Here is a 26,645-nt window from a genome sequence, read left to right on the forward strand (position 1 = left end):
TAAATCGGTTTATAAATGCTTAAACATTTTTCATGTAAATGAATGCAGTCATGTCCTGAACACTGAATGGCATTTAAACATTTAAACACTGCTTTTATATTTTAAGAGCTTTTAAACTAAAACGGCGCCTCATGTACGTCCATGACGTCAGCGAGCGCGGATCACCACCCAGCGCTCTTCCGCTCAAAACCCGTTTAGTGTAGTAAAAGGGGAAAATATGCGGGTAAGGGGGGGAATGGCCAGGCTCCTCATACGCCGGACAGGTCTAGCCATCATCAGTAGACTTCTAGAAGGATCTGTGGTTGGTCCAACCCGACGATGTGCTCTGGATGTCATCCCTTATCGGTTAATCGTGAAGTGTGCTGTGATTGGTCCGACCCGACGCGGTGCTCTGGATGTTATTCCTTATTGGTTATTCCTACATTTTCCCCGCCCACTGAACCGAGTTCAAGGAGTTAAGTTCTGGGAACAAACGTGAACATGTTAGATTGGTCCTTGTGGAAGACGTGACAATAGCGAGCCAATATGATTAACTGGCGGGTAAGGACTGTTTTCCTATGTCCTGTAAGAATCTGGTTCGGCGACTGGGTTAAGCGTGTTGAACACGGGAGCAGTTCGCTTCTCCCTCTACAGCCCAGGCGGACTTTACTGTATCGATATTAGAGGGTCGATGTGGTCTGGGAAGTGTTTTGTGCCTTATCACGTGTTGAAATATCTCCAGGTCTGTATGTCTGAAGATGTATTAATTCCATATATCGGTAGACTGTGAAGGAAAAGGCTCCTCTGACGCTTATTACACGTGTATAAACAGCTGCTGTGCTATACCGGACGGCGCTTCCCTGCCCCCTCCTCAGATTATATTCTCAGCTGTTCTGGACATTTCAAGAGGGTCTCCAAGAGTCAGCAGGGATATAGACACAAGAGAGTTTTCTACTTTAATTCCCAGTGCAGTTAGGTGTCTTTCTTGGCATACTGCTTCGTATTCTACCAGGACTGCATTGCCACCTGTTAGTTTAGCTGAATATTGATCATTAATTGATTCTGGTTGAATATGCATAGGCCTGTAGTTGCTCAGGTGCCTCTAGTGGCGATTCTGCCCCCCCCACCCCCCTGTCATATTATCCTCAGCTGTTCTAGATATTTCTAGAGAGGACATTTCCTGTAGTAGTATATTGGTATTCGTTCTTTATGTTTTGGCTGTTTTTGTTTTAGGCTTTGGACAATGTTCCCCTACTCTTATACATCCTGGCAGCTAAGACCTTGCTGCTGTGTCTTGCCTTTGCTGGAGCTAAGCTGTACCAGCAGAAGAAGGCAGAAGCAGCCCTGAAACAGCAAATGGAGATGAAGAGAAAACTCGCTCAGCAAACGCAGGAACTCCTTGACAACAAGAAGGATGACTAAATGCTGGGGTGCATTGGAGAAAATGGGTCCCATTGTAAGCTTTATTGAAGTGAATCAAACTTTGAGTGAACTAACAGTCAATTTTATTACATAATCGTCTGATTAGATATTTTTCACCGTTGTTTCTTTCACAATCCTGGGTCTGTCTCAACTAGCAGAATGTGTTATTGTAGTTGGGATTCAGAAGAAATATGTTAATTGAAATTCGTTCATCTTCAGCTAAAAGTTCATGCATACTTGTATATGCGTACAAAAACCAGTCACCTTATTACGTAGATCTTTGTCTGTTTTATCTGGTCCCTTTACTATGTTACCTCTCTGTATACCTTGTTAGCCCGCTTTCACCCTTCTTTAATAGTCAGGAGGTGAGTTTGAGTGGTGAAGCATTCTCAACGCTGCAGTGACACTGATGTGATGGTGGCAGATTAGTGTGTGTTGTGCTGGTGTGAGTGAATCAGACACAGCAGTGCTGCTGGAGTTCTAAACTTTAAATGTTGGACTCTCATACCTTGTTGGGCCACCTTGTAGATGTGAAGTCAGAAACAGTAGCTCACCTGTTGCTGCCAGTTTGCTTTGGTCACCCTCTAGTCCTTCATCATTGATCTCAGGATGCTCCCCACAGGACGTTGTTGGCTGGATATTTTTGGTTGGGACTATCCTCAGTCCAGCCGTGACACTGATGTGTTTAAAGCTTTCAGTTCATATTTTTCCTTCAAGCATCATTGGACAGAAAAGTAGGAAAATGAGTATCTATTGTGTATAAATTCTTTAGTTCAGATGTCTGAATTAATGTCGTCAGTAAGCCATTTTTTTAAAATAAACTATATAGCATATAATTTAATAATTGTGCATTTGCTCTCACTAATAGTAGCTTTTCTTTCTTTCTTTTTTCCTCCCAGAGATCTGCACCTACCCGTGTTTCCATGCTTCACTTACACACAAAAGCAAAGGTGCCAAACTTTTAGAAGATTCTGCAGACAGGACTGCAGCTTTTAACTACTTTACCTGCAGCTGAGCTAATCAGTGTGGTGTGTGTGTGTGGTTTTTTTTTTTTTTTTTTTTTTTAGTGTCTTATTCAATACTATTTAATACCTCATCTTTGTAAATAAAAAACACTTTTTTTGTACAGGTGTGTCAATTTGTTGCTTACATTTCCAGTGAAAAGGTTTGGGGTAGGTGCTCCAGTTTTGTGCATTTATCCTTCTAAATCAAATCTAGTACACCTAAATTATCATTGGGCTTCAGATAACACTTCTGCTGAATAGTGAATGCTGATTAGGATGTATGAATGTTTGGACTCCTAACATTTTATTTTATTTTATATATATATCAAACTATATTTTGAAAACCTAACTATGTTCATCTTGTTTCGTTGTTAGACCTTGTTTTTCCAAATACATCATAACACAGCAGTCACTCTTTTAAATAACTTTGGCCATTCTTTGCTGATCATAACTTACAGCTTATCATAAATTGCCTCTCTTAATAAAACACATTTTTACAACCAGATGGCAACATAAAGCAGACTGCTTTGTCTTGTGTTAGGTCAGTGTTTGTCTTTCCAAGCCCAACAATTGTGTTTATTTTTTTACCAGATTTAACTGGTCATATCTTCAATTCTTCCATTAAAGCATGTGTTGGAGCAGGTAAAACAAATTGTGTACTGAGAATAAAATGGATGTCTACAAAATGTAAAACCAAAATGTAAAAATGTTCTTTTTAACACTGCAATCCTGAATCATAAGCCAGGAGTGTGGTATTTTGGAATAGCTGGGCTTACTACCCAGGGTCCCTGGATGGAGGAGACTCTCAAGGGTTTGTATGTAGTTGATGCAGTTATCTTCAGACATTTAAAAAAGATGGGAAGAAAGCTCACGTAGCATTTGCACAAGGCCTAGAAACTTGAATGCCCCAGCTGGAATTATCACAACTTTGAAATGAACAGCTTTTGACCGGTATGAGTATGTGCCTGGTTTCCTTTCCATTCTGGTTGTTTTGCTTAGATTTCCCAGTGCAAATACTGATATATTAAGATTAAGTGCTCCTTATTAGTCCCACAATGGGGAAATTTCACCTTCGCAATCTAACCCATCCGTGCAGTGAAACGCCACATACAGACTAGTGAAGACACCCTAGAGGGTAGTGGGCAGCCCTATCTGTGGTGCCTGGGGGAGCAGTTGGGGGTTAGGTGTCTTGCTCAAGGGCACCTCAGTCACGTCCTGTCGGCTCAGGGGATCAAACCGGTGACCATGACCCTGTATGTAATGCTTTTGTTCCACACACTTTGGCATATTACTGTTTAGTTTGACACTTTACATTCCAGCTTAGGCATTATGGGTTATGGCCACTTGAGCCCTGTAAAATCCTGGATGCTCTGACTTTTGACCTGATTTTTAAAAAATAAATAGACAGGTGGCTTTGCTAACAATGCTATGTAAGGTAGATGTCAATGCAGCCACCGAACCTAATCACCTGTTATCATGTTGCAGTGCTTCCTAAACATGTCTACAAAAAGTGCCTCTTTACCAAAAACCACTTGTCCCAATATTGAGGGATATCTGAACCAATCAAACCCATTCTTTTTTATAAAATGGTTAATTTGGATTTCATTGCATAAAAAACAATTCCTTTAAACTTCATATGAAAAGCTAGCATGTGAAATAGTTGAAATTCCAAGCTGTGTTCATTTCAGATTTTTTTTCCTGGCCTGTCAACCAAACTCCTAATCTTCATTACACTACAGGGCAAATTTTTACCGTCTATATATTATTTGTGGAGTAGTGCTGCTTCATTAGGTGTATTGCAAAGAGTGAGTCAAAGCAACTGACATCAGAAGGTGTGTGTGTGTGTGTGTGTGTGTAAGAGCATTGTCAATAAATCTGGAAGACTCAATAAAACCAACCAGTCTGTGCCTCGGCTTTCATAACATTGTAAATTTTACTTGCATTGATTCTGCGAGATGCTGGATGCAGGAATGTTGGACCATACACTTACGCAATGCAATCATTTCTCTATGGCTTTGCAGAGTTGCATCAAACTTTCTGGCTTATTTGAGAACTAAAACCACAAATACATGCCTTGTAAAATAGGGTTTTTTGGGGACAGTCCCCTTTTTGGTGGCCTGTCCCTGGCTGGAGCTGTGCCCAGATATGTCCCTGGCTGGAGCTGTGCCCAGACATGTCCCTGGTTAGAGCCGTGCCCAGATATGTCCCTGTTTTTAACTGTCAATTAAAAACACACCGGAAAGTTCTGAGAAAGACCTGGCAGCAGAGCAGACAGGCAGACGCCTTGTGTTGTGCCTGTTTTGGCCAACAGAGGGGGCTGGCTGCTGCTATCTACTAACCACTTTTACCTCTTGCTCAGGGCTGGACTTTGAACCATGGGCCCCATTAGATACAAAATACTGTATGTGCTCATATTAAATAACCTGTTCTAAAATATCTACCGGCTAATTTCAGTCTTTTCAGTGCAGCCCCACCTCCTGGTCAGAGTTATGACGGAAAAGAAATTCTTTTGTGTGAATTTCAGAGGAAAATCTAATAAAGAGATCCAAGTGCAGCAGAAAAACACAAAAAGAGGGAGAAAAGCAAAAGGCTTATTGCTACACTTCCAAAGTAACCTTTGTTGGTATAGTCAGAGTAGAGCACTGCACAAGCTCAGCAGATTATACATAATGCCATCTTGGTCACCACGTTGTAGGACGGTGCTTGGTTAGTGTAGTGGTTGGTGTAGTGTAGCGGTTAACACCTCTGCCTTCTACGCTGTAGACTGGGGTTCAATCCCCACCTGGGCAAACCCCCTACACTATACCAATAAGAGTCCTTGGGCAAGACTCCTAACACCGCCTTGGCCTCCCTGTGTAAAATGATCAAATTGTAAGTCGCTCTGGATAAGAGCGTCAGCCAAATGCCGTAAATGTAAATGTGCATCATACTGCTGGAATGCTACTGCAGCCATGAAAAGAGACAATTGGTCAGTAGCTATGTCCAGATATATGCTGTGACGTTCTTCCGTGGCTATCACTGGCCCTAAAGTGTGCCAGGAAAACATACCACCAAACTGCCACCACTGGCCTATACCGTTGATGACAACAGGATTCAAATTGTGATGCCTCAGTCAAGCATGCTGCGAAAGGAGGCTTCTGAGGTGATATCACTTCCACTGTTAAACCAGTCCCGTGCCCACAATAGACTTTCATGTCCTTTGTTGGCAACATCGGCCTCTGACATGGTTTTTATCTGATGCGTTCTGAGATGCACAGTGTCCTTCACTATTCCAAGGTCGTTTTACATAACAAAGGGGTAAAAAAAAAAGCAGTGAAGGAGGAAGATGTTCATGAAAGAAAAGCCTTTAAATTAGATTTAAAGGTAGGAAAAGAAAAGCAGTCACAGAGAGATTGAGGAAGAGAATTCCAGAGGTCATGGCATTGAAGGACCTACCTCCCAAAGTGGAAAGTGTGGTGCGTGGGACAGTGAATAAGTTACTACAAGACCTGAGAGAGTGAGAGGGAGTGTAAGAGGTCAGGAGTTCTCTGAGCTAGAGGGGAGCAAGGTTATGCAGGGCTTTGCCAGTGAAACTAATAGAGAATGTAAGCTGAATATGCTTAGCATGGGTGAGAACTCTCGCTGCAGAGTTCTGAATGTACTGTATAGACTTTACAGGAAGACCAACAAAGAGGGATTTACAGTAATCAATACGGGATATGATGAAACCACAGTTTGTGCATCATCAGCAGTCAGGAACAGCGCTACATAAGTGAAAGAATGCAGTCTTTGTGAGGAACCTGATACGTAGATAACAATTTAGTGATGGATCGAGTACAGTAGCAAGATTTCTGACAACAGGTGCAGGTTTAACAAAAGACAATGAATACTAACAGAAAAACTGGATGATTTTGATAGTAAAGATATACTCACCGGTCACTTTATTAGGTACACCTGTTCACTCACTTGCTTGTTAACATAAAGAGCTAATCAGCCAATCACATGGCCACAACTCAGTGCATTTAGGCATGTAGAGGTGGTCAAGACAAACTTGCTGAAGTGCAGACCGAGCATCAGAATGAGGAAGAAAGGTGATTTAAGTGACTTTGAACGTGACATGGTTGTTGGTGCCAGACGGGCTGGTCTGAGTATTTCAGAAACTGCTGATCTACTGGGATTTTCACGCACAACCATCTCTAGGGGTAACAGGCAATGGTCCGATATCCAGTGAGTGTCAGTTGTGTGGATGAAAATACCTTGTTGATGTGAGAGGTCAGAGGAGAACGGGCAGACTGGTTCGAGATGATAGAAAGGCAACAGTAACTCAAATAACAAACCAAAATCTCTCAGGAATGTTTCCAACACCTGGTTGAAAGTATGCCACGAAGAATTAAGGCAGTTCTGAAGGCAAAAGGGGGTCCAACCTTTTACTAGCACGTTGTACCTAATAAAGTGGCCGGTGAGAGTAGGGCCAAGCAGTAAGTCTTCAGTTTTATCAGTGTTTAACATGAGAAAGTTAACATGCCTCCAGAGCTTTAAATCAGAAATACAGTTACTGTATTGGGAGGGTAATCTGAGGGGGTATCATCAGCATAACAGTGAAAGGTAAGGCCATGGCTATGAATGATCTGGCCAAGCGGTGAGATGTAGATTAAGTAGGGGTCCAAGAACTGAGCCCTGAGGGACACCACATGTAACAGGAGAGGTGGAGGACTTGTGTGAACCTAGTGTGATAAACTGTTGTCTGTCTGTAAGATACTACCTGAACAAAGGTGTATCAGTGATACCAATAGAGAAAAAGACAATAAATGAGAACATCACGATTAACAGTATCAAATTCTAAACTTAAGTCGAAGAGAAGGCAAATACTGAGAGAACCACTATCAGCGGACCAGAGAAGATCATTAACCACACACAGAAGAGCTGTCCAAGTGCTGTGGTGAGCACAGAAACTAGATTGAAATGGCTCAAAGAGTGCATTACTGAGGAATGTGTGGAGTTGGGAAGCAACCACTCTTTCCATTACTTCAGCTAGAAAGGGAAGGTGTGAAACGGTTCTGTGATTAGAAAGATGATTGCATTCTAACAAAAAGGGTTGTGCCCTGTTTGCACAATTCTAGACATTCTCCTTTGATCTCCAAGCTCTTATTGTCCACAGGGTCCCCAATCACTTGTAATTGGTGCTTTTTACACTATTCTCAACAAAGCTTTAATTGCCTGTGTGATAAAGACAGGTTTAAAGTCATTACCTCACTTGTTTTGCACATTTCTGAACTTATTAAATGCTAACTGATGCTAGAAATGCTGGTCTGCCTGATTTTTACCACACACTGCCATCATGTAGCACATGACTTGTTGAAATGTACATTTTGTGTGAAAGTGAGTTGTACCTAATAAATAAACAACTCAGTCTATATTATGGCCATAGGTTATAATCTGATAAGTTGTTGTCTGGGGAAAAATTGTAATGTATGTTAATATCAAAGTTCAGTATAATACATTAGCTTGACTATACATGGAGCAGAGGAACCAGTTTTGGTGGCAAGCAATTTAATCCTCGTTCAAACTGAACATCTCCATCTGTTCCACTGGAATCTCATGACTGACAACGCACAAAATACAGGCTACTCCCTTAATTCTCTCTGCTTAACCTGCCTGGTTACTATCAAACAATTAGCAAGCAACAAAGCAAGATCATTCTTAAAAAAAATAATCAGCATCAGTTTGGTCAGTACTGTTTTATTAACAGTAGGCTAATGTTCCCTCTAGCTCATATTCTTGCAGCCTAAGAATGAGATTACTTCATTCAAGACAAATCCTGAAGCGTATTCAACAAATATGGGCTACATTCAAATACAACAAATACTGTATATACAGTACGCTAATTTTGCTGAAAATCACAGGATCCATTGTAAAATTTTCTTTATCCTCTGACATTGGTGATGACAAACGCAACCTCTACAGACAGTAAAGCACAACAGAGCAATGCAGATAACATAGCCAATACTCTGCGACAAATACTTAATAATGTTAGGTGTACCACATTATAAGGCTCTATTCTTAAAGTGCATAATATTCAGAGGAGATTGTGGAAATTTCAGCAACAATAACAACAATTTTGCAAAGACAAGAGTCAACATAGACAGAGACAACAGGCTATACAGATAATGACAATTAGCAGGACTAATTAGCCCCTGACAGTGTACAGTCAACATCCAGACAAGAGCACGTTCTCTGTGCTAGACAAAAACATTTTTCAATTCAAGTGGAAAAAAATAAAAACAGGCTAGCACACCCAAATGTCACTTTCTCAGTTTAAGTACACCCAAGAAACATTTGTTAAATGAAATAAAAACAGTCAGACCTCTAAACCTCTGGTTCCATTGTAATAAACCAGTATGAATTCAAACCCATATGAGATGATGAAGATGGGTAACTCCCTATCAGACACTTGCTGCCCCCTGGCAGTAGGGAGGACAAACTGCATGACTGTAAATCCTGGAGCTTGCCAGGACGGTCAACTAGATGAAATGTCATAGACTTCTTCATTCACTGTTTGACAGAGGGGGCATAATCTGGGCGCCGGGTCTGGATGATTTTGGGTCGGGCACGCTTCCCTCCCTCTGTTTCTTCCTCACCACCCGAGCTATCATCCTCACACACATGGACTATCACACTGGGGGTGGTGGTGGTTCCAGTGTGCAACTCGTACTGCTCACCTGAAAAGGAGTTCATAAACTTAGCAGCAGAACTTCAAGCAAGGCTGCTCAAAGTGTGTCCTGCGAGAAAAATCACCCAAACCCCACCCACTCACCCAATGAGAGAACAAACATATACTTATGTCAAACTGATCAAATCCTCACTTCCTACTAAAAATTAAATATTTTAAATATTGTAGTAACAAATTATAGTGTAAAGCTATAAAATACATTTTTGAAAATAAATTATTATACCACCAATTTTATCATCATCATCATCATCATCATCATCATCATCATCATCATCATCATCATCCGTTAACCCCTTAGTCCAGGTAGGGTCACGGCACCAATTTTATCATTTATTTAAAACTACTTTATTTTACACAAGCCCTGCTTCCAAAAAAATGACAAAAAAAGACCATGGGCTTAAGTTGGTGTGCTATTGAAGAACACATCTGACAGCAATTTAATTTTAGCCACCAAAAGTGGAATATCCTGGAGAAGCTTATATGGTGTGATGTATTTTTTTAAACTACAAAACATTGTGCACTTTATTTCTGGATAATGACCAGGCCAACTAGATATGTCCTATATGCAAGCTAACCATGCCTATCTGAACTTTACTTTTTTGCTTGCATGGGTAAACGGCACTGATGAACATGATTAATGTTCAATTTAATAGCAACTTAAATGATACAGAAATAGGCAGTGAAGAATTCACTGGCAACTTTATTAGAAGCATTTACCATATAAGAGTACAATTAGACTGTAGTTCATCTTTGTCCAGTCACAATTTTTGTTTTCTATCCTGTAGCCTTTCAAGAGTCAATTTCTGACCACAGAGCTGCTCTTGGCTGACTGGTGGACACTATGCCAGCAAGACACTGCTATGGGTGTTTCAGTGTTCTATTGAGAACGGTCAAGCTACATAATATCTGGTCACAATCAGTCCTGTTGTCAGAAACTGACCAATGACGCAGGAATGGCTGACGAATTGTGCATAACAGCAGATGGGCCATGGACTGAATTTACAGTCAGAAGGAGCCGTTGCTTATTAGAGATCTGAAACTGGATTGCTGTGAAGCTGCTTGTCTGCAGTGTCTGTTGTTAAATGTGCTATGCAAATAACACTGAAATTAAATAACACATGGCATATGCATTTTTTTTTGTGTGTGTGAAACTCATGAAGTGCTGTAAAACAATTACTAACCCTAACCCTGTCAAAATATTTTAAACTCTATAAAACCACTTTAGCAAGCAATTCTGATATTTAAAATAAATCTAGTCTCTTATTTTGTAATACCTCTGGATTATTCCCATGACAATAATAGCACTATGTGTTGTACCTGGGCCGAGTTTGGAGACAGCGCAGAGCAGGTCATAGTTAATGACTGGTGTAGCGTCCTGAGATTGCTCCCAGCCCACTGGAGGCGAGGCAGGTGGAGAGATGAGGAACTGCTTCTCTGGCTTTGGGGGCTCTAGTCGAGGACTGCCTATATGCACAGACTGAGAAGAGAAAGAAAGCCCATTCAACCTAATGAGAAGTTGCAGCTCACAATTCCTCGGTCATACCATGTAAATTAAACTCATGGGATTGCTATAATCTTTGTTTAGAGTTGCTACATGAATTTAAAAGGCTGGAAATGACAACAACGAATCTGACACCATACTAACTAAAGCTCAATTACACAACAACACACACACACACCCAATAACACAAGTGCAAAATAAATATAACTGGAAACTAATAACACACTCTAAATGTAGGTGTTTTAACAATAATGAGATATTATGAGATAAATGAGAATTAACAATAGGAGATATTAAAATGAGATATTAACAATAATTTATAATTAGGCTGCAGCACTAATTTGTGGGTGAAGTGTGGATATGTCAGTCAAAAAATGGTCATAAACAAATCTAATTTGCTCCATTTTTATTTTACCAATGCATGTTTGGAAAGTTTGTTTTATCAGTTTTGTATTGGAACTATAAGACGAATATGATTTCATTGCTCTTGGAACAAAAGCTCCTAAATGATCACTGGTCCAAAAGAAGAAAAAAAATATTCTTAACTTGTGATGGAAGTTGTAATGTAATGTAAATATAAAGATTTAATGTAAAACTGTGTACATTTTGTTTTTCAGTGAACGTTTCCTTTAAGCAAAATTCAGCTGTACCATGCAAAAAACAGGACACTGAGCCAATATTCCTTTTCTGTCATCTGTTGTGTTGTCTGTAGCCAAGCTCTCGTGACTCACACTGCTATGTGTAACACTTCAGTGTCTCAGTGAGAAGAGATAAATCATTTAAAGCTCTCCAGTAAAAGCGGAAAATATCACTCATTTTCACTTGTGTGTCTTTCCATGGACTATCTGACTTCTGCATTAATGACTGTTGTTTTTGTAGCCTAAAATGATCTAAAATATCGGACTTAAGAGCCAAAACACAGCAGTAGAATTTCAATTGCTCTGGGTAAAAGGGGTGGGATTCTGAAGTTACAAGTAGCTGTAGGTAACAATCTTTCTTCACATTTTTTTTGGGAGGGGCATCTTTTTAAAGGAAAGAGTTTAACTCCATTATTTCCTATCAATTTAGTTTTTTTTTCTTTTCTTTTAATATATAACATTACAAAAGGTTATATACTGATATATTTCAATATTCACGCAAATTAAATACTCTATATTGAATGCAGCCCTATAATTGTATGCATACCTGAGCAAAATAGAGGCGCATCTCTTTGCCATTAAAATCACTCTTGTGGAGCTTCACTCTGGCCTCAGCAGCAGCCAGTGCATCAGTGAAGTTGATGCGGACACGCCGGAAGCTTTTGAAGAACTGGAAAGACGCGCTGGCATCAAACTGTCGAAAGAGCGCCTCGAATTGATCCTGAAGAACAAGACAAAAAGCATATTACAGTTGCAATACTATGAAATTTTATCTTCCGTAAGTGGTTCACGGCTTGAAAGTTGGACTGGAGAGAAAAACCTTTAATTGGTGTACAACTTTTACATCATGTGAAGGATCATTAAACTGTGGAAAACGTGAAAAAGGCTCTCCATTGTATTACACTGTCAAATCAAAATGTATTGTGTTCATGATGGCACAAGACAGACTGTGATTATGTTTGGGCTTCCTCCAAAAGCAACAGAATATAGGTTAGAAAAGAAGTAAATGTACATAGAAACAATCACATAATAAACAGGAAAGAAATACACCTTCGCCACTTTCTATGTAAAAAGAAGCATCAAAATATTACATCAACCCTTTCTTGCCTTCATTATCATACATAATCTTACCTGAGTCTCTGGCTGGGTGAACACAGCTATGTCCACAAGTGTAGTCACCAGACAGAAACGACTGCACTTTGTTATCTTCAGGTGCATGATTGAAGGAACGCAGTTTTACACTGATTTCTTCTTTAGTGGGGAAGGCAAAGCCAAATAGGATTCCCAGCACAAATGTAATGGAAGGTGTTATTTCCAGTAGTGAAACTTTTCTTTTAGCCTGATCCTTCCCCTTCTTTATTCATTTAAGTTGAAGGCATAGGCTGGTGCTGACTTATTCCAATTCTAAATTCGGTATGTATTCAGATCCATACGGTCTCCCACACTCCACATGTCAGCTAACAGAAACCTCTTGTAGGATATGTGCTGCTGTAGTAGGTCACAGGCTTAGTAGTGTCTGCCTCTGCTTATAATGGAGCTGATACTGTTGAGCACCGCCCCTCTCACTCCCTCCTGCCCTCCCTCCCTCTTTCAGCCAACTAATACCCATGATTCAGCTTCACAAAGAGGCTACAGTAACAATATTTGGAATACGGGCACCTGAGTGCTTTTTCTCATTATTTTCAACAGGCTGGGAAATTTGAATACTGCATAACGGCTTTGACGGCAAATGATTATGCCGTTTATCAGCAAACTTCGGAATGTTCTTGGCTTGTATGGGACTCTCCATTAAAGACTAAACTTAATGTATTCTTTTACTCAGGAATACTGCAATAATTTCAAACTGTATCCAGGACTTCCATATATGAAACATACTAAATAATCCATGTAAATCCATGTACGTTTCACTACTGTCTCTTGTGTTGGTTTTCTTTAGCCTTTTGCATTTTTGCTGCTTAAATGTGCTTCTTATGTAATCCCAAGTAATCCCAAACATGCTCCATAATATTAAGGTCTAAGTTCTAGGGTGGCCAACTTATTGTTCTGACAACACCAGCAGCTTCTTTTGCACATTCTCTTTCTTTTTCTCCGTTTTCTTTCCCATTTCTCAACAGCTTCTTAGCAGCTAAACATCCTTTCAGACCCATAGTGTTGTCTTCCTACTGTGGATGGATAGACATAAACACTTGTGGATTTTTTTCTGATCTAAAGCAAGAGGGAAGCTTGACTTACTCCTATATCTCAAAGACACTATCTGCAGCTGGTGATAGAACTGGTGGTATGCCAGTTTTCTATATCTTTCAATCTTTTTTTTTTTGCACTGCTGTTTTGGAAACTCAGCTCCCCTTTTCAAATTCATTGTTTCTTATAAATACAAACTCATTCTGAAATTAATGCCTGCAATATGTTCCATTCTCTCTCTCTTTCCTTGAATCTGACTACTCCAACCGTGGTAGACAGTGAGCCACTGGAAACTAATGACATCACTCTGCAACAGGCAGCTGCTCTAAATCCTCCAGTGAAACCTCTCTCTTCTTTGCCAGCCCTTTTCTCCTTCTTATGAACTGTTCACATTGGTTAAGACCATTGTGATATCATCTAGACTTTGCATCTGTCACTTTAATCTAGTACCCTTTCTCTGTCCATCTTCCATTAGTCCTCACTCTTATCTTTCACTGGCTTTGGCCAATACATCCTGCACACCTGTTTTTGGGTGGAAGGTAAACTAATTTGAATAATATGTGCAACTTTTCTCTTTTTTCCATGTGCAATAAACAGGCAGTACTGATAGCCAGTTCAGAATGAATGGGGAGAACACAAAGCCAAGAGCCATATCCCTTTATTTTCCAGAAATAGAGAAATTAAATGAGGTCTGCTTAAAAAGACATTACTACATTACTGCACTGCATTATCCATCCATCCATCCATCCATCCATCCATCCATCCATCTTTTGGTAGGTAACATCAGGTTCATTCAGCAGTGCTGTGGCAGTTTGTGATGAGATAAAGCTACAAACTTAGAAGCGACAAACTGTGATGAGATAAAGCTATTAACTGTCACATTATTTAAGGGAGCCTTGAGTTTATTTGATTTGTTGCTGTAGTGATAAATGAAAGCTGAAATCTAAATGGCTGAGATTTCCCACCGTGTTAGTGGTTCTTCTTCTTTCGGCTGCTCCCTTTAGGGGTCGCCACAGCGGATCATCTGCCTCCATCCTGCCCTATCCACTGCCTCCTCTACTTTTACACCAACCATCTCCATGTCCACCTTCACTACATCCATAAACCTTCTCTGAGGTCTACCTCTTCTCCTTCTACCCGGCAGCTCCATCTCCAACACTCTTTGACCAATATATCCACTATTCCTCCTCAACACATGTCCAAACCATCTCAACCTGGCCTCTCTGGCTTTATCTCCAAACTGCTCCACACATGTATTCTGTCTTGTCTCTACTGTCCTTCATTCCTCTCCTCTCCAGTGCAAATCTCCACCTCTCCAGATTCTCTTCCACCTGCTCTCTACTCTCACCACAGATTACAATGTCATGTGTAAAAACAGTGCATCAATACTCATTTACCTGCACTCATTACTGTAGTAGGTAAAGTCCAGAAGCGTGTGGCTTGGGATGCGGTATTAGATCAGCCCGTGAGACACGCTCAACAGCTGCTCTGCTATGCTGCAGGTCAGCTGCTCATTAAACATTTCCAAGCAAAGGTTTAAGGTAATTGTTGATTAAGGATGCATTTACTGTGGTAATTAATGCCTTGATTGAGCTGATGTCAGCGTCGTATTTGCCAACTTTCGTAATTCATTCTACATTTAAGGCACATCAGGGTAACTGAAGCAACATTTAAGGTGGAACAGAAAATTCAAATGAAAAAGCTGCCGTTTGGCTAATTTCAGCTTTATATATTTCCAAAAGTATTCCCTCATCCATCCAAATCATTTAATTCAGCTGTTCCAAACACTTCCATGACCACAGGTGTATAAAACAAAGCACCTAGGCATGCAGACTGCAGACATTTGTGAAAGAATAGGTCGCTCTCACGAGCTCAGTGAATTCCAGCATGGTAATGTGATAGGATGCCACCCATGCAACAAGTCCAGTTGTGAAATTTCCTCGCTACTGGTATTATAACACAGTGGAAGCGACTGGGAATGACAGCAACTCAGTCACGAAGTGGTAGGCCATGTAAAAACGCGGGGTCAGCAGATGCTGAGAGTGTGCAGAGGTCACCAACTTTCTGCAGAGTCAATAACTACAGACCATCAGACTTCATGTGGCCTTCAGATTAACTCAAGAACAGCACAGAGAGATTCATGGAATGGGTTTCCATGGCCGAGCAATGCAAAGCGTCGAATGCAGTGGCATAAAGCACAGTCACTGGACTCTAGAGCAGTGTAGTTAACGGGCAGGTTCCTTCCCCTTTGGGGAAATTTTGGAACTCTTGGAATTTTGGATTTGATGACATTCAGCCACAAGAGCATTGCTAAGGTCAAGTACTGATCAACATCAAATCAGGTACTGATCACTCACATACTCAAATACACCCACAACAATTAACATGTATTTGAGTAGATAAATCATCAAACTCTGCCGGGCACCGGTGTTCTGACGAAATGTCCTACCTTGTCAACATGTCCTACCACACCACATATTTTTAGGTAGCGCTCCACATAAAACTGTAGGTAGGATACTTTGATGACCTAAATTACCCCATCAGAAACTGCTACCAGTACTGAAGTCTATAGATAGGATAGGACTGGAGTTGAACAACCTTGTATTCAATGCTCTATCATGTCAGAGAATGCAGTCCCACTTTCCTGCATCCTAAATGCTAGGGAGTTTTATACTTCTCTTGCTGACACTTGGCACTGGGCATGATTATGCTGACTGCTCCAGCACATCCAATTTTACTCTCAGTGCTTTTCTATAGAGATTATACAAGCTGTATTGGTTTGCACAATTGAATGCCTGTGTCAGCAAAACGTGCACCTTATAGAAGCTGAACTAACCAAGTAGAAGGGGAGTCTAGATATTTCTGGACATATCTAAGTGTGTCTAAGTTTGTGAGTGCAGAACCATGTTTCATTCAGTTAAACTTCAGTGTGTCAGCAGGAGTGTGTGTCTGAGCAAGAGACCATTGTGAACAAACCCTCACCTCTGTGAGGAAACGGAAAAATGGAAATATGAAACCAAAATAAGGAGGCGTAAAAAAATGCAAAGTCGCAAAGGAATCAAATGGATGCTAAACAAATTGTAGCAGATATGGGACAAAAGGTGTTTGGCTGTTCGATAAGCTCTGGGATATTTTTAACCACTGAAAACATAAACACCCAAGACATTAAAGTCCAAATGCATAACAAACTGTGTGAGATTTACACTGTTGGAAACATATATAAAATGATCATATCTGCATTCATCTCTGGATCACTGTATGTGTATCATCACTTTTCATTGCCCCACACAATGTGATTTCTAGTGGGAGTACATACAATTCACATGACAGCGGCAACTTCACATTGATTTGTTTATTTTGTTTCGTACTGTATTGTATCATTTTGTTCTGATTGCAAGGATATTTTCTGAATATTCACCACTGGTCGAGGAGAAAATCATCACCCAAGAAACTGGTAGAGAGATAAGGAATAATTCCAGGTCTTCCAGCTAAAAGACTTTAAAGCATCCTTTTTCCTTATAAAGTACTTTAAAATCTTTCTGTTTGGGTTCTATTAATCTTTAAAAACTTTTTGGATTTACTGTCAAAAGAATGTAAGTGATACTTAACTGAACTGTTTTGCTTGTATTTGGGAGTATTTTATACTTTGATTCTGTGAAATGGGAGCGCCTTAACATAGGGATGTTGCTAAGGAAGCATTGTTAAGGACATGACTGAAAACAGAGAGATGCAGCATTTATCTCTAAATAGGTTACGCTAATTTTAACATAACACTTCAGCGAAAATCTGTTCCATTATTGCCATTGATTTTTTCCTTCTCCACAGTTGATACTTATTAGTTTAAACAGACATCCCTTTTAAAGTGATTCCCATTTTTGTGTGATTCCCATTTTTGTGTGATTCCCATTTTTGTGTGATTCCCATTTTTGTGTGATTCCCATTTTTGTAAAGCTGCTTTGTGACAACATCAGTTGTAAAAAGCGCTATATAAATAAATTTGATTTGATTTGATTTGATTAAAGATAAATTACAACAGTCCTAATTCTTCTCACAATACACTGTGTGCACAATTATTAGGCAAGTCTTATTTTTAAGGATTATTTTTATCAATCACAAACTACAGTGCGCTCGGTTAATCCAAAATATTAATAAACCTCAAACATGAATGTTTAAGAAAAATAAAGTGAAGTTTTGGAGAATTTCTATATGTGCACATTTATTGGGCAACTATAATGGTGCAGAATTATTACGCAGCTAAATGAAAAACACACATTTTCCCATCTCACTTTTTTTTACTTTCATCTGTTCAAGTGAGAAGTATAAACAAACAACTCAAAACTTTCCAATAAACATTTCTGACATATAAAAAAAAAAAAAAAAAAAAAAAAAAGTGACCAATATAGCGACCCTTCTTTTCAATAACAGTGATAAGCCTTCCATTCATGGAGTTGGTCAGTTTCTTGATCTGTTGACGATCAACTTTTTGTGCAGCAGCAGCCACAGCCTCCCAGACCCTGTTCAGAGAGGTGTACCGTTTTCTTCACTGTAAATCTCCCGTTTAAGAATTGCCCACAAGTTCTCAGTTGGGTTCAGGTCAGGTGAGGAAGGGGGCCACGTCATAAGTTTTTCATCTTTAATGCCTTTACTGGCGAGCCATGCAGAGGAGTACTTGGATGCATGTGATGGAGCATGTCCTGCATAAAAATTATTCTCTTTTTGAAAGATGCAGATTCTTCTTGGACCACTGCTTAAAGAAAGTGTCTTCTAAAAGCTTGCAGTAGGCTTGGGAGTTGATTTTGAGCCCATCTTCAATCCGAAAAGGTCCAAGCAGCTCATCTTTAATAATACCAGCCCAGTACCTCACCTCCACCTTGCTGGCGTCTGACTCGAAGTGGAGCTCTGTCCCGTTACTGATCCAGCCACGGGCCCATCCATCTGGTCCGTCAAGAGTCACTCTCATTTGATCAGTCCATAAAACCTTTGAAAAATCTGTCTTCAGATTCTTCTTGGACCAGTCTAGACGCTTCAGCTTACGTGTCTTGTTCAGTGGTGGTGGGTTTCAGCCTTCCTTACCTTGGCCACGTCTCTGAGCACTAAACATCTTCTTGGTACTCCAGGTAGGTTGCAGTTCTGGAATATGACAGAACTGGAAGATAATGGGTTCCTGGTGGCTTCACGCTTGATTCTTCTCAAATCCTTGGCAATTAATTTGTGTCTTTTTTTTCTCAACACATTTCTTGCGACCCTGTTGACTATTTGCAACAAAACGTTTGATGGTTCTGTGATCACGCTCCAATATCTTAGCAATTTCAAGAGTGCTGCATCCCTTTGAGAGACTTTTGGTCATTTTTGACTTTTCAGAGTCAGTTCAATCTCTTTTTTGGCCCATTTTGCCTAAAGAAAAAAAGCTGCCTAATAATTATGCACACCTTGATATAGGGTGTTAACCTCCTTAGGCCACACCCACACCCAGGTTAGAGTTAGAAAATATGCCTAAAAATGATAATATGGTCAAAATACTCACTTGCCTAATAATTGTGCACACAGTGTACATCAACAGAGAAAAAGCAAGTTGTAAATAACCCTTTTAGTCTGGCACTGAGATCTAAAGAGTAAAGCTGGTTCTACCCGAGATACTAATTCAAATAAATACATTTCTACTTTTATGGTGCCATATTACTATTCCTCTGTAAGTTTACTTGTCTAAATAGTATCATCCTCACCTTACAAGCATCTATGCTCTTTTTTGCTGAACATTTCTGAACGTTTCTTAAAAAATACAAAGTGCAACAAAAAGTGCACCTTTGAGTATGCAAGCTCAAAGCAAAACACCCATACAAATCTACTGAGGTAAGATGAGCAGCTGCTGCCAACTACAAAGCCCACTTCACACATATGTTCACCTAACATCAAAGTCAAATACAGAACAAAGAGCTTAAGAGTACTGCAGCATTCAAACAGGTGCTGTATGCATGCTTGTGGGACTGAGTCAGTCAGAACCAAAAGGCAATCAGACACAACATACAGGTAGAACAATTTCCACATGTTCTCTGCTCACAGGTAATCAACTGCATTGGTAGAAAATACCATTTCCCACTTCTATTAGGTCATCTTCTCCATCTGCGTGATAGTTTAGGGCTGCCATTATTACATTATTACACTTTTTCCTTACCGATGCTGGAAAACCATTCCAGGTGCCAGACTAAAAAAAAACAGACTAATCTGTTCTTGTTTACCATATAATTAGTAATAAGAACCATATTTAACAATTAAAGTAAATGCAAATTAGTTTAAGACAGAACAAAACAATATATGGATAAACCTGTCTATACGTGTAAGCATGCAGCATTTCCTCTGACTCGGTAAAAACATCCGAATTTCTTAAGTCATTTGTCTGATACGTGTGTTGTGTACACTTGTGCTTACATCTCAGAGTGAAAACTCTGCAGTTTAGTAAATATTAGTCATTCACACTGCCAGCAGTAGCAGTGGAGTCGTTTCTCAAAGACCGTGAGACCCTGCTGGTACGTGATGCAGGCGGGGCTAGCCCGAAGAGCAGGCTGGTATGCTACAGGTTAAACCAAGATTAAAGGCCACTTTTACCCCAAGAGATCGGCACTTCCTTCCTTATGTCTCAGTAACGTTCTCTTCCTCAGTAACAACGTGTGTTTTTTGTCACTACTTAATAAACGAATATTCATCGTGATATAGCACAGTACTAAGAAGGCAGGGAATCCACAGGCCTTATCTTTTTCATATAATGCTTTAATCAAACATATGGCTTGTTATTGCTTCAGGTGAATCAGTTCTTGTTGTTTGTCATTTTAGAAATTCAGATGAATTAATCATCAAAGTATTTAGTAGATTACAAACATAATTGATAGCAACATCCCTATTATAGTTCAAATAAATTCAATTCAATTCATATTGCTGTTACAAGGCAGCTATACCAAACACAGCCACCCACTGAACAAGTGCGAGAGTGCTGATGTCACGTTAAGATTAAAAATGAGTTAAGATTAAAATGTAGAGAGTGAAAGCTGATGCCTATCAAGTTTCCACACAGAAGGACAAACATAACCTAGACTTGTGAGACAGGACACAACAGAGGCTAGTAATATTTTCCATTTGGAAACAGAGCCGAAGGTGTAGTGTTACAGGAACTGTAATAAATAACCAGCACTCAGTATGCAGCAACATTATTGTAGTACATTTATATTTTGACTATATTTTTGATCGTCATTTTAGAAAAGACAATTAGGTGACATGAAGAAGCCAATACATTTCACTGTTGTTCAAATACTTACATTTCCTAAAGCTTAATATCATTAATAAGTTACAGTAGTAACTGGAGTAGTAATGAGGAGAACATTTATATTTCATCTTAAACGTGAGGTGAAAACAGAATCTTGGATTTTATCCAGTGTTCAAACATGAAGCATATCTAAAACAGTGCAATCTATTCATTTCATTTGCATGTTGCCACTTATATCTGCAACTGCTACTTTCCCCTGAACCATCTCTCTACTCTATACACACGCAACTAATATAATAAGCCTCTGCTTTGTATTTATTCCACTCAGCAACACAACTCTTGACCAGCTGTCCTATCAGGATGCTAAGAGCAGGCAGACGAGGTGGAAAAACATGTTCTAAATGCATGACTACTCAAAAGAATGTTGTGTACACAAAGATATGCATGACATGCTTTTCCAGAGTGCAGTGGAAAAAGACAAAGATGCTTAGTGCTTCAAAAACAACTAAGATAGTAACAAGTCAAGTAGTTCAGCTGTGATATGGCCAGCCTTTTTAGCAGCATAATGAAGGAATGATGACAAGAGTTATGCTAGTGTTTATACATGCACTGTTTTAAGCTTTTCATTTCCTTAAGAGATGCCAGAGAGGAAGTAGATTTAAATGTGGAATGAATAACCAGCTAACAAACCCCAGGTGATTTACAGTGAGAGCCTTTCCTTGCTTTTAGTGAGAAAAGATATATTTAATATTTAATTTAAAAATAATTAGGTAAACATTTATATGGAAAGCACCTGGTAGGGTGTGTAAAATGACAAAAATACACAGTGACCAAGCACTTAATTTACTACACCTTCTTGTATAAATGCATTGTCCATTTTATCAGCTCCTTACTATATAGGTACTCCTTGTAGTGTCTGCAATTGCAGACTGTAGTCCATCTGTTTCTCTGTATAATTACCCTTTACACTGTTCTTCAATGTTCCGGACCCCACATAGACCATCACAGACCAGGTGTTATCTAGGTGGTGGGTCATGTTATGCTCATGGATTATATCCCCCAGGAACTGTAGGTAGAGGGGGTCTAAAACAGAACTTGTTCATCCAAACTAACCAATTTTTTAAGCCCATCAACTAAAATGTCATGCACAATAGTGTCAAATGCTGCACTCAGGCCCAACAGCACCAGGACAGGAATAAAGCCACAGTCTTAAGCCAACAGCAGATTATTAAACAGATTTGCTGATTCTGTGCTATGAGACTTCCTGAAGCCTGACTGGAACACATCATGCATCTTATTCCTACTTAGAAAAGAACAGGGCTGTTGGACAACAATTTTCTCTAAACCTATGCACAGAAAAGTCAAAAGGGGTCAAATGTTGGTTTCTTTAGAGGTTTTGCTACAGCAAGTTTGAATAACTTTGGAACAGGGTCCAAGCTGAGAGACAAATTTAGGATGTTAGGTAAGGCTGCGCCAGTCACTGATAATAATTGCAATGGAATGGGCCACCAACCAAATAATACCTACTCCTGACAATTGAAGAACAAGACACAACATTTACATTCATGGCATTTGGCTGACGCTCTTTTCCAGCACGACCTACAATTTGATAGTTTTACATAGATATGCAAAGGCAATGTTAGGAGTCTTGTCCAAGGACTCTTATTGGTATAGTGTAGAGTGCTTTCCCAGGCCAAGGACGAAGGCCTGCATAGAAGGCAGGTGTTACCATCTACAATATACCAAAAGTAGTTTGTAATTGTAAAACTACAAAGTGCACCTAATATGGTAAATAGAGCTGATAAAATGGACAATGAGAGCAGAAACATGAAGGTGTCCTTAATGAAGTGTCCAGTTGGTGTAATTCCACAACAGTTCGATAAGTTTTCATGGTACAGAACATGGAATGTCCACATAACCACAAAATAAAAAAGCCAGCAGTGCCACTATCAAAAACTATGATTTTATTTAACACACAGCACCAGAAATTCTTATTATTTCTTTGTAATTAAACATCTAATCAAGCAGTCTTAATTATTTCATTCTGACTTTGATATTCTCAGAAAAGCATACAGTGACAATGTCACATAATTAATTACAATAACACTAAATACTGTCATACTTCTCAAACACTGTCTTCTCCACTTGTACATTTGATTACTGATTTCACTTTTAGCCATTACCGCCTAGGGCTACAAGTGAAGATTCAATGATTTAATTGCTAATATAACATCTATTTAGACAATGATTTCAGCAGTTAGATATTTAAAGAGGCCAAACAATTAAAGAGACATAATTCAACAGGAGCAAACCATACAAGCAGTCATGTGAAAAAGTAAATATACTTTCATTTTTTCAACATATTTGGTGCTACAGATATCAAAACCAAACCTCATTTAAACCGATAAGCAGTGTTGATAAATAAAAGGTCAATTCAACATAATTCTGTCATCTTTTACATCATTGAAATGAACAGTAATGCAATTTTGTTTTGCATGAAAATAAGTAAACTCCTTTGTCTGGAAGACCATCTACAAGAAAAGAAGATTTAAGTCCACTTCCAACTTAAGTCCAGCAAATTTAACCCAAAAGCAGAGCATGAGATGCTAAAAGAAGTCTCTTGGATCCCCAAGGGATCTGTAGGTAGTTCTTGCCACCATTGAAGTAAAGGTAGATGCGTCCACCACTGGAAAAAAAAATTACACAAATTTTACCTACGTGGGGGGTGCGCCAGGACGATGCCTCTGCTATTCAAAAAGAACATCAGGGCAAGACTAAAATTTGCTAAAATCTAGGCAAGGACAAAGGCTTTTGTCACAATGTTCAACAGACAGATGAGTCAAGTACCAGAAACTCTGGTGAAAACCAAAGAGAGTAAACCAAGAGAGCTGATCAAGCATACAGTAATGGGACTCACCAGTAATCAGTGATGAATCACAAAGCAGAGTGGTCTACAAAGTCTAAAGATTTGAGAACAGTTGTGGATGCATATCTGTAAATCACACCACCATAATCCAGAACAGACAGCTGTGTCTTTCCTCTTGTATGCATTGGGAAACACATTTTGTTTCGATACAGGAAGCTCTGCCTCAGTTTACATGTAAGCTTGTTAACATGGTATTTAAAAGTGCATGACTGAAATGGACCTTTAAGATTTAAACAAATAGGCTGTAACCACATTTACACTGCTGTATCACTTGGTCCTCACAGCCCCAGCCTGGCTCTTTAATCCTGAATTGAATTTTTTCTGCTGTGTTGCTTATATCATACTCAATATTCAGAATGAAACTGCTCTCTTTGAAGTAGATTTTTTACAGCATGTTTTTAGGTCCAAGCCATCTATTTCTGAGACTGCCTGGCTGGAGTCATCCACAAACCTCAGAAAGGAAGCTAAACATGATGCGCATCCTGAAAAGGAAATCAAACATCAATGCCTGAGCTATTGCAGACTAGCCAATAGACATCACACCTCGGTCTGCAAGGTCACAGCACTTCAGATTTTAGTGTTTCTCCTGTTTTTAGTCTAACTAGTCTAGTCTAGTCTAACTTTTCAGGTACGTATCAAGAAGTTCATAAGCTGAAATCACATTACAGAAGGAAAAGCACTAAAACACCATGCTGTGGAGCCAGACACAAGCCTAATCAGCGATGAAACACGTTTCAATGCATAACAAATCAGGGCTTTCTCAATATAAACACTACGGAAAGAAGAAGAAAAGAAGCTATAAAACACACAAGCCTGTCCTTTAGGGCAAATATGAGCTTGCTTGGTGCAAAGCGAATGGCCACTGACCTCATTGTGACTGGAAAAAGCATAGCAGGGGATTTTGTTCACTAGAGCAATTGAGGCCAAGGATATTTCTAGAGCTTTGGTATGTATAATTCTTATAATTATATGTTCCTTTCTACCAAAAAAGAAAGCATGGCACCAAAGGAATAGCCAGAAATCTACACTCTGTGTACAAAACATTCGGGGTGGCTACCTTAAGAGCCAATCTGCCACCACACAGTGTAAGTTCAAGTTTGAGTTATAATGAAGCGATTCCAGAATAAGCTGACCTACTGCAACATGTCTATTCCAACAGGAACAATGTGTCAGTAACACATCAATGCATTATATTTTATGTATATTAATATATTATTAGCGACATTATATTTTTTCCACTGCCAGACTCAAGCATTTTATGGTAAGCTATTCATTTACACAGGACAATGAATGTAATTCACTAATGCCCTAATGTACTAATGTGTTTCATAACTATTTACACACCTGTGACCTGAAAATCAAACTCAACGGAGAATCCAATGCAAACGCACTGCACCAAAGAAAATGTGGATAACCAAATCGAGGAAAACCTAAAGAACCAACATCCTGATCTCAACCAAACAAGAACGTTAGCTATGAATCATAAAAGATGAAGAAACATTGTTCGGGATCATGTGGGACCCACAGCAGCGTACTGTGTACGAGATTGCCCCTGTCCAGATGCTAGCTAGGAACTGATGATGATGATGATGATGATGAAGAGTCCGTCAAACTTAATCATACGTTAATATGAATTGGGGAATAAAATACATCTCAAAAAGCATTTGAATTTAGCGTGTGACACTGTGGATAAATAGCGTGACACACACTCATTTGCAAGACAAATCAAAATCTCCATTTCAGCTGGGAGGCTGGACACATCCCTATTCTGAAGTTCCAATCCTGGGGCCTGTAGGAATCTGGGTGAGGTATCAATCCATCATCAGAAGCATTCCAGATCCACAAATGTTGACTTACCACACAATGAAGCTTTTATAAACGTCCACATCATCATCCCCTGTCTTAAAGCTCAACGACTTGAATACCTGCAGGCTTCTTTTTTCACCTTTGAATGTACTGAAAGATCAATCTTACTTTTGGCATTTGATGATTAACTGCATGTCAAGGCTGTTACGAAAACAAACTCAACTGAGCCTAAATGAAAATTTACAGAAGGGTAGAGATTATGATCGTTTTGCAACTGATATTCATTTGGTCTGTTATTGAGCAATGTGTGTCATTCTGCCCCAGCTTCACTGTAATGGTAGACAGAATGGTTAAAAATATGAGGCACCTTGTGTTCCAGTAATATGGTGTTGTTTGTTACCTTAGTTGTTGGGCCAGTGTGACAATATTCATAATTATCGTGTCAACGTATGTCATTTTACGTCCAATTACGCTTTCATGATTTTTATGAAGAAACCATAATTAGGCCTATTTAATTGGATTTAGTCCAGCTCTAAGTCTTATTCAAATCTGAGAGCATTTTCAACCCTATCAAACCTCAGTATGTAAATATCGTGATACATACCGTGTATCGTGAAATGACATTATCGTGCACCCCTGACGCCTCATGGGCGTCCTATTTCTACCAGCACCTCTGTCCACGAACAGATGATGACGATTCACTGCCCAGTTAACCTGTGAAGCTGTCACAGAAACCCAGCTACTGCCTCGTGGGCTGTGAGGTTTTGGTGACTAAGCGATCTGCAGCAGGTCACACGGGTTCAACGCTAAAGACGGATCAGGGCAGCGGATGTTTACCTTTAAATGTCTGGCGTTGAAGACCTCCTCGGGGACTTTGCAGGCGATGAGCGCGTTGGGCTGCTCGTTCACCTGCACCTCGGCCGTGGCCGCCCCCTCTCCCTCTCCGTTCTCGGGCTCCTGCATGGCAGATGGAGACGCGCTGGGCGCTGCAGTGATGATGTGTGGCGTCAAACGGAGCGGAGGGCTGCGCTCATGCCGTGCTGCTCCTCCGCTCACAGCCCTCCGCCGCAGTGGAGCCGGGGTGTTGTCGCGCGACAACAAAGCAGTCCGACATCAGCTTCACTGATGCACATTACAGGACGCCCATGCAGCCTGGGACGACAGTGCAGCCCCGTCGCTGCGCTTATTGCCCTTTTTTTGCGTGTAATTGTGAAATGTTTTCAA

General features: G+C 39.8%; 2 protein-coding genes across 4 annotated transcripts; one reads left to right on the forward strand and one right to left on the reverse strand.

The window, feature by feature from the left end:
- Positions 1-411: 411 nt before the first annotated feature.
- Positions 412-3,098, forward strand: LOC119264604 (small integral membrane protein 11A-like). 2 transcript variants are annotated; one of them, XM_037543173.1, is made up of 3 exons: positions 412-540; positions 1,213-1,435; positions 2,301-3,098. In XM_037543173.1, the coding sequence occupies exons 1-2, from the start codon at positions 526-528 to the stop codon at positions 1,399-1,401; spliced, it is 204 nt and encodes a 67-aa protein (XP_037399070.1). In that variant the 5' UTR covers positions 412-525; the 3' UTR covers positions 1,402-1,435; positions 2,301-3,098. The 2 variants fall into 2 exon arrangements, with proteins under 2 accessions (XP_037399070.1, XP_037399069.1); XM_037543172.1 differs by lacking the exon at positions 412-540 and adding an exon at positions 547-721.
- Positions 3,099-8,103: 5,005 nt separating this feature from the next.
- Positions 8,104-26,640, reverse strand: rcan1b (regulator of calcineurin 1b). Of its 2 annotated transcripts, none has more exons than XM_017701923.2 (4): positions 26,259-26,640; positions 11,801-11,974; positions 10,432-10,591; positions 8,104-9,103 (listed from the first exon to the last, which is right to left on the reverse strand). In XM_017701923.2, exons 1-4 carry the CDS (start codon positions 26,382-26,384, stop codon positions 8,934-8,936), a joined length of 630 nt encoding a protein of 209 aa, XP_017557412.1. In that variant the 5' UTR covers positions 26,385-26,640; the 3' UTR covers positions 8,104-8,933. The 2 variants fall into 2 exon arrangements, with proteins under 2 accessions (XP_017557412.1, XP_017557413.1); XM_017701924.2 differs by lacking the exon at positions 26,259-26,640 and adding an exon at positions 12,385-12,739.
- Between the last annotated feature and the right edge of the window lie 5 nt (positions 26,641-26,645).

Source organism: Pygocentrus nattereri, chromosome 12 (assembly GCF_015220715.1).
Source record: "Pygocentrus nattereri isolate fPygNat1 chromosome 12, fPygNat1.pri, whole genome shotgun sequence".
Classification (NCBI taxonomy): Eukaryota; Metazoa; Chordata; class Actinopteri; order Characiformes; family Serrasalmidae; genus Pygocentrus; species Pygocentrus nattereri.

Excerpts from the sequence above, each read along its gene's own strand:
- LOC119264604 (XM_037543172.1), top strand. The coding sequence starts at position 671 with ATGTGGTCTGGGAAGTGTTTTGTGCCTTATCACGTGTTGAAATATCTC. Across the intron at positions 722-1,212 it reads ACGTGTTGAAATATCTCCAG|GCTTTGGACAATGTTCCCCT; the intron begins GTCTGTATGTCT and ends TTTTTGTTTTAG.
- rcan1b (XM_017701923.2), bottom strand. The coding sequence starts at position 26,384 with ATGCAGGAGCCCGAGAACGGAGAGGGAGAGGGGGCGGCCACGGCCGAG. Across the intron at positions 11,975-26,258 it reads TCAACGCCAGACATTTAAAG|GATCAATTCGAGGCGCTCTT; the intron begins GTAAACATCCGC and ends CTTGTTCTTCAG. Across the intron at positions 9,104-10,431 it reads TGTCTCCAAACTCGGCCCAG|GTGAGCAGTACGAGTTGCAC; the intron begins GTACAACACATA and ends ACTCCTTTTCAG.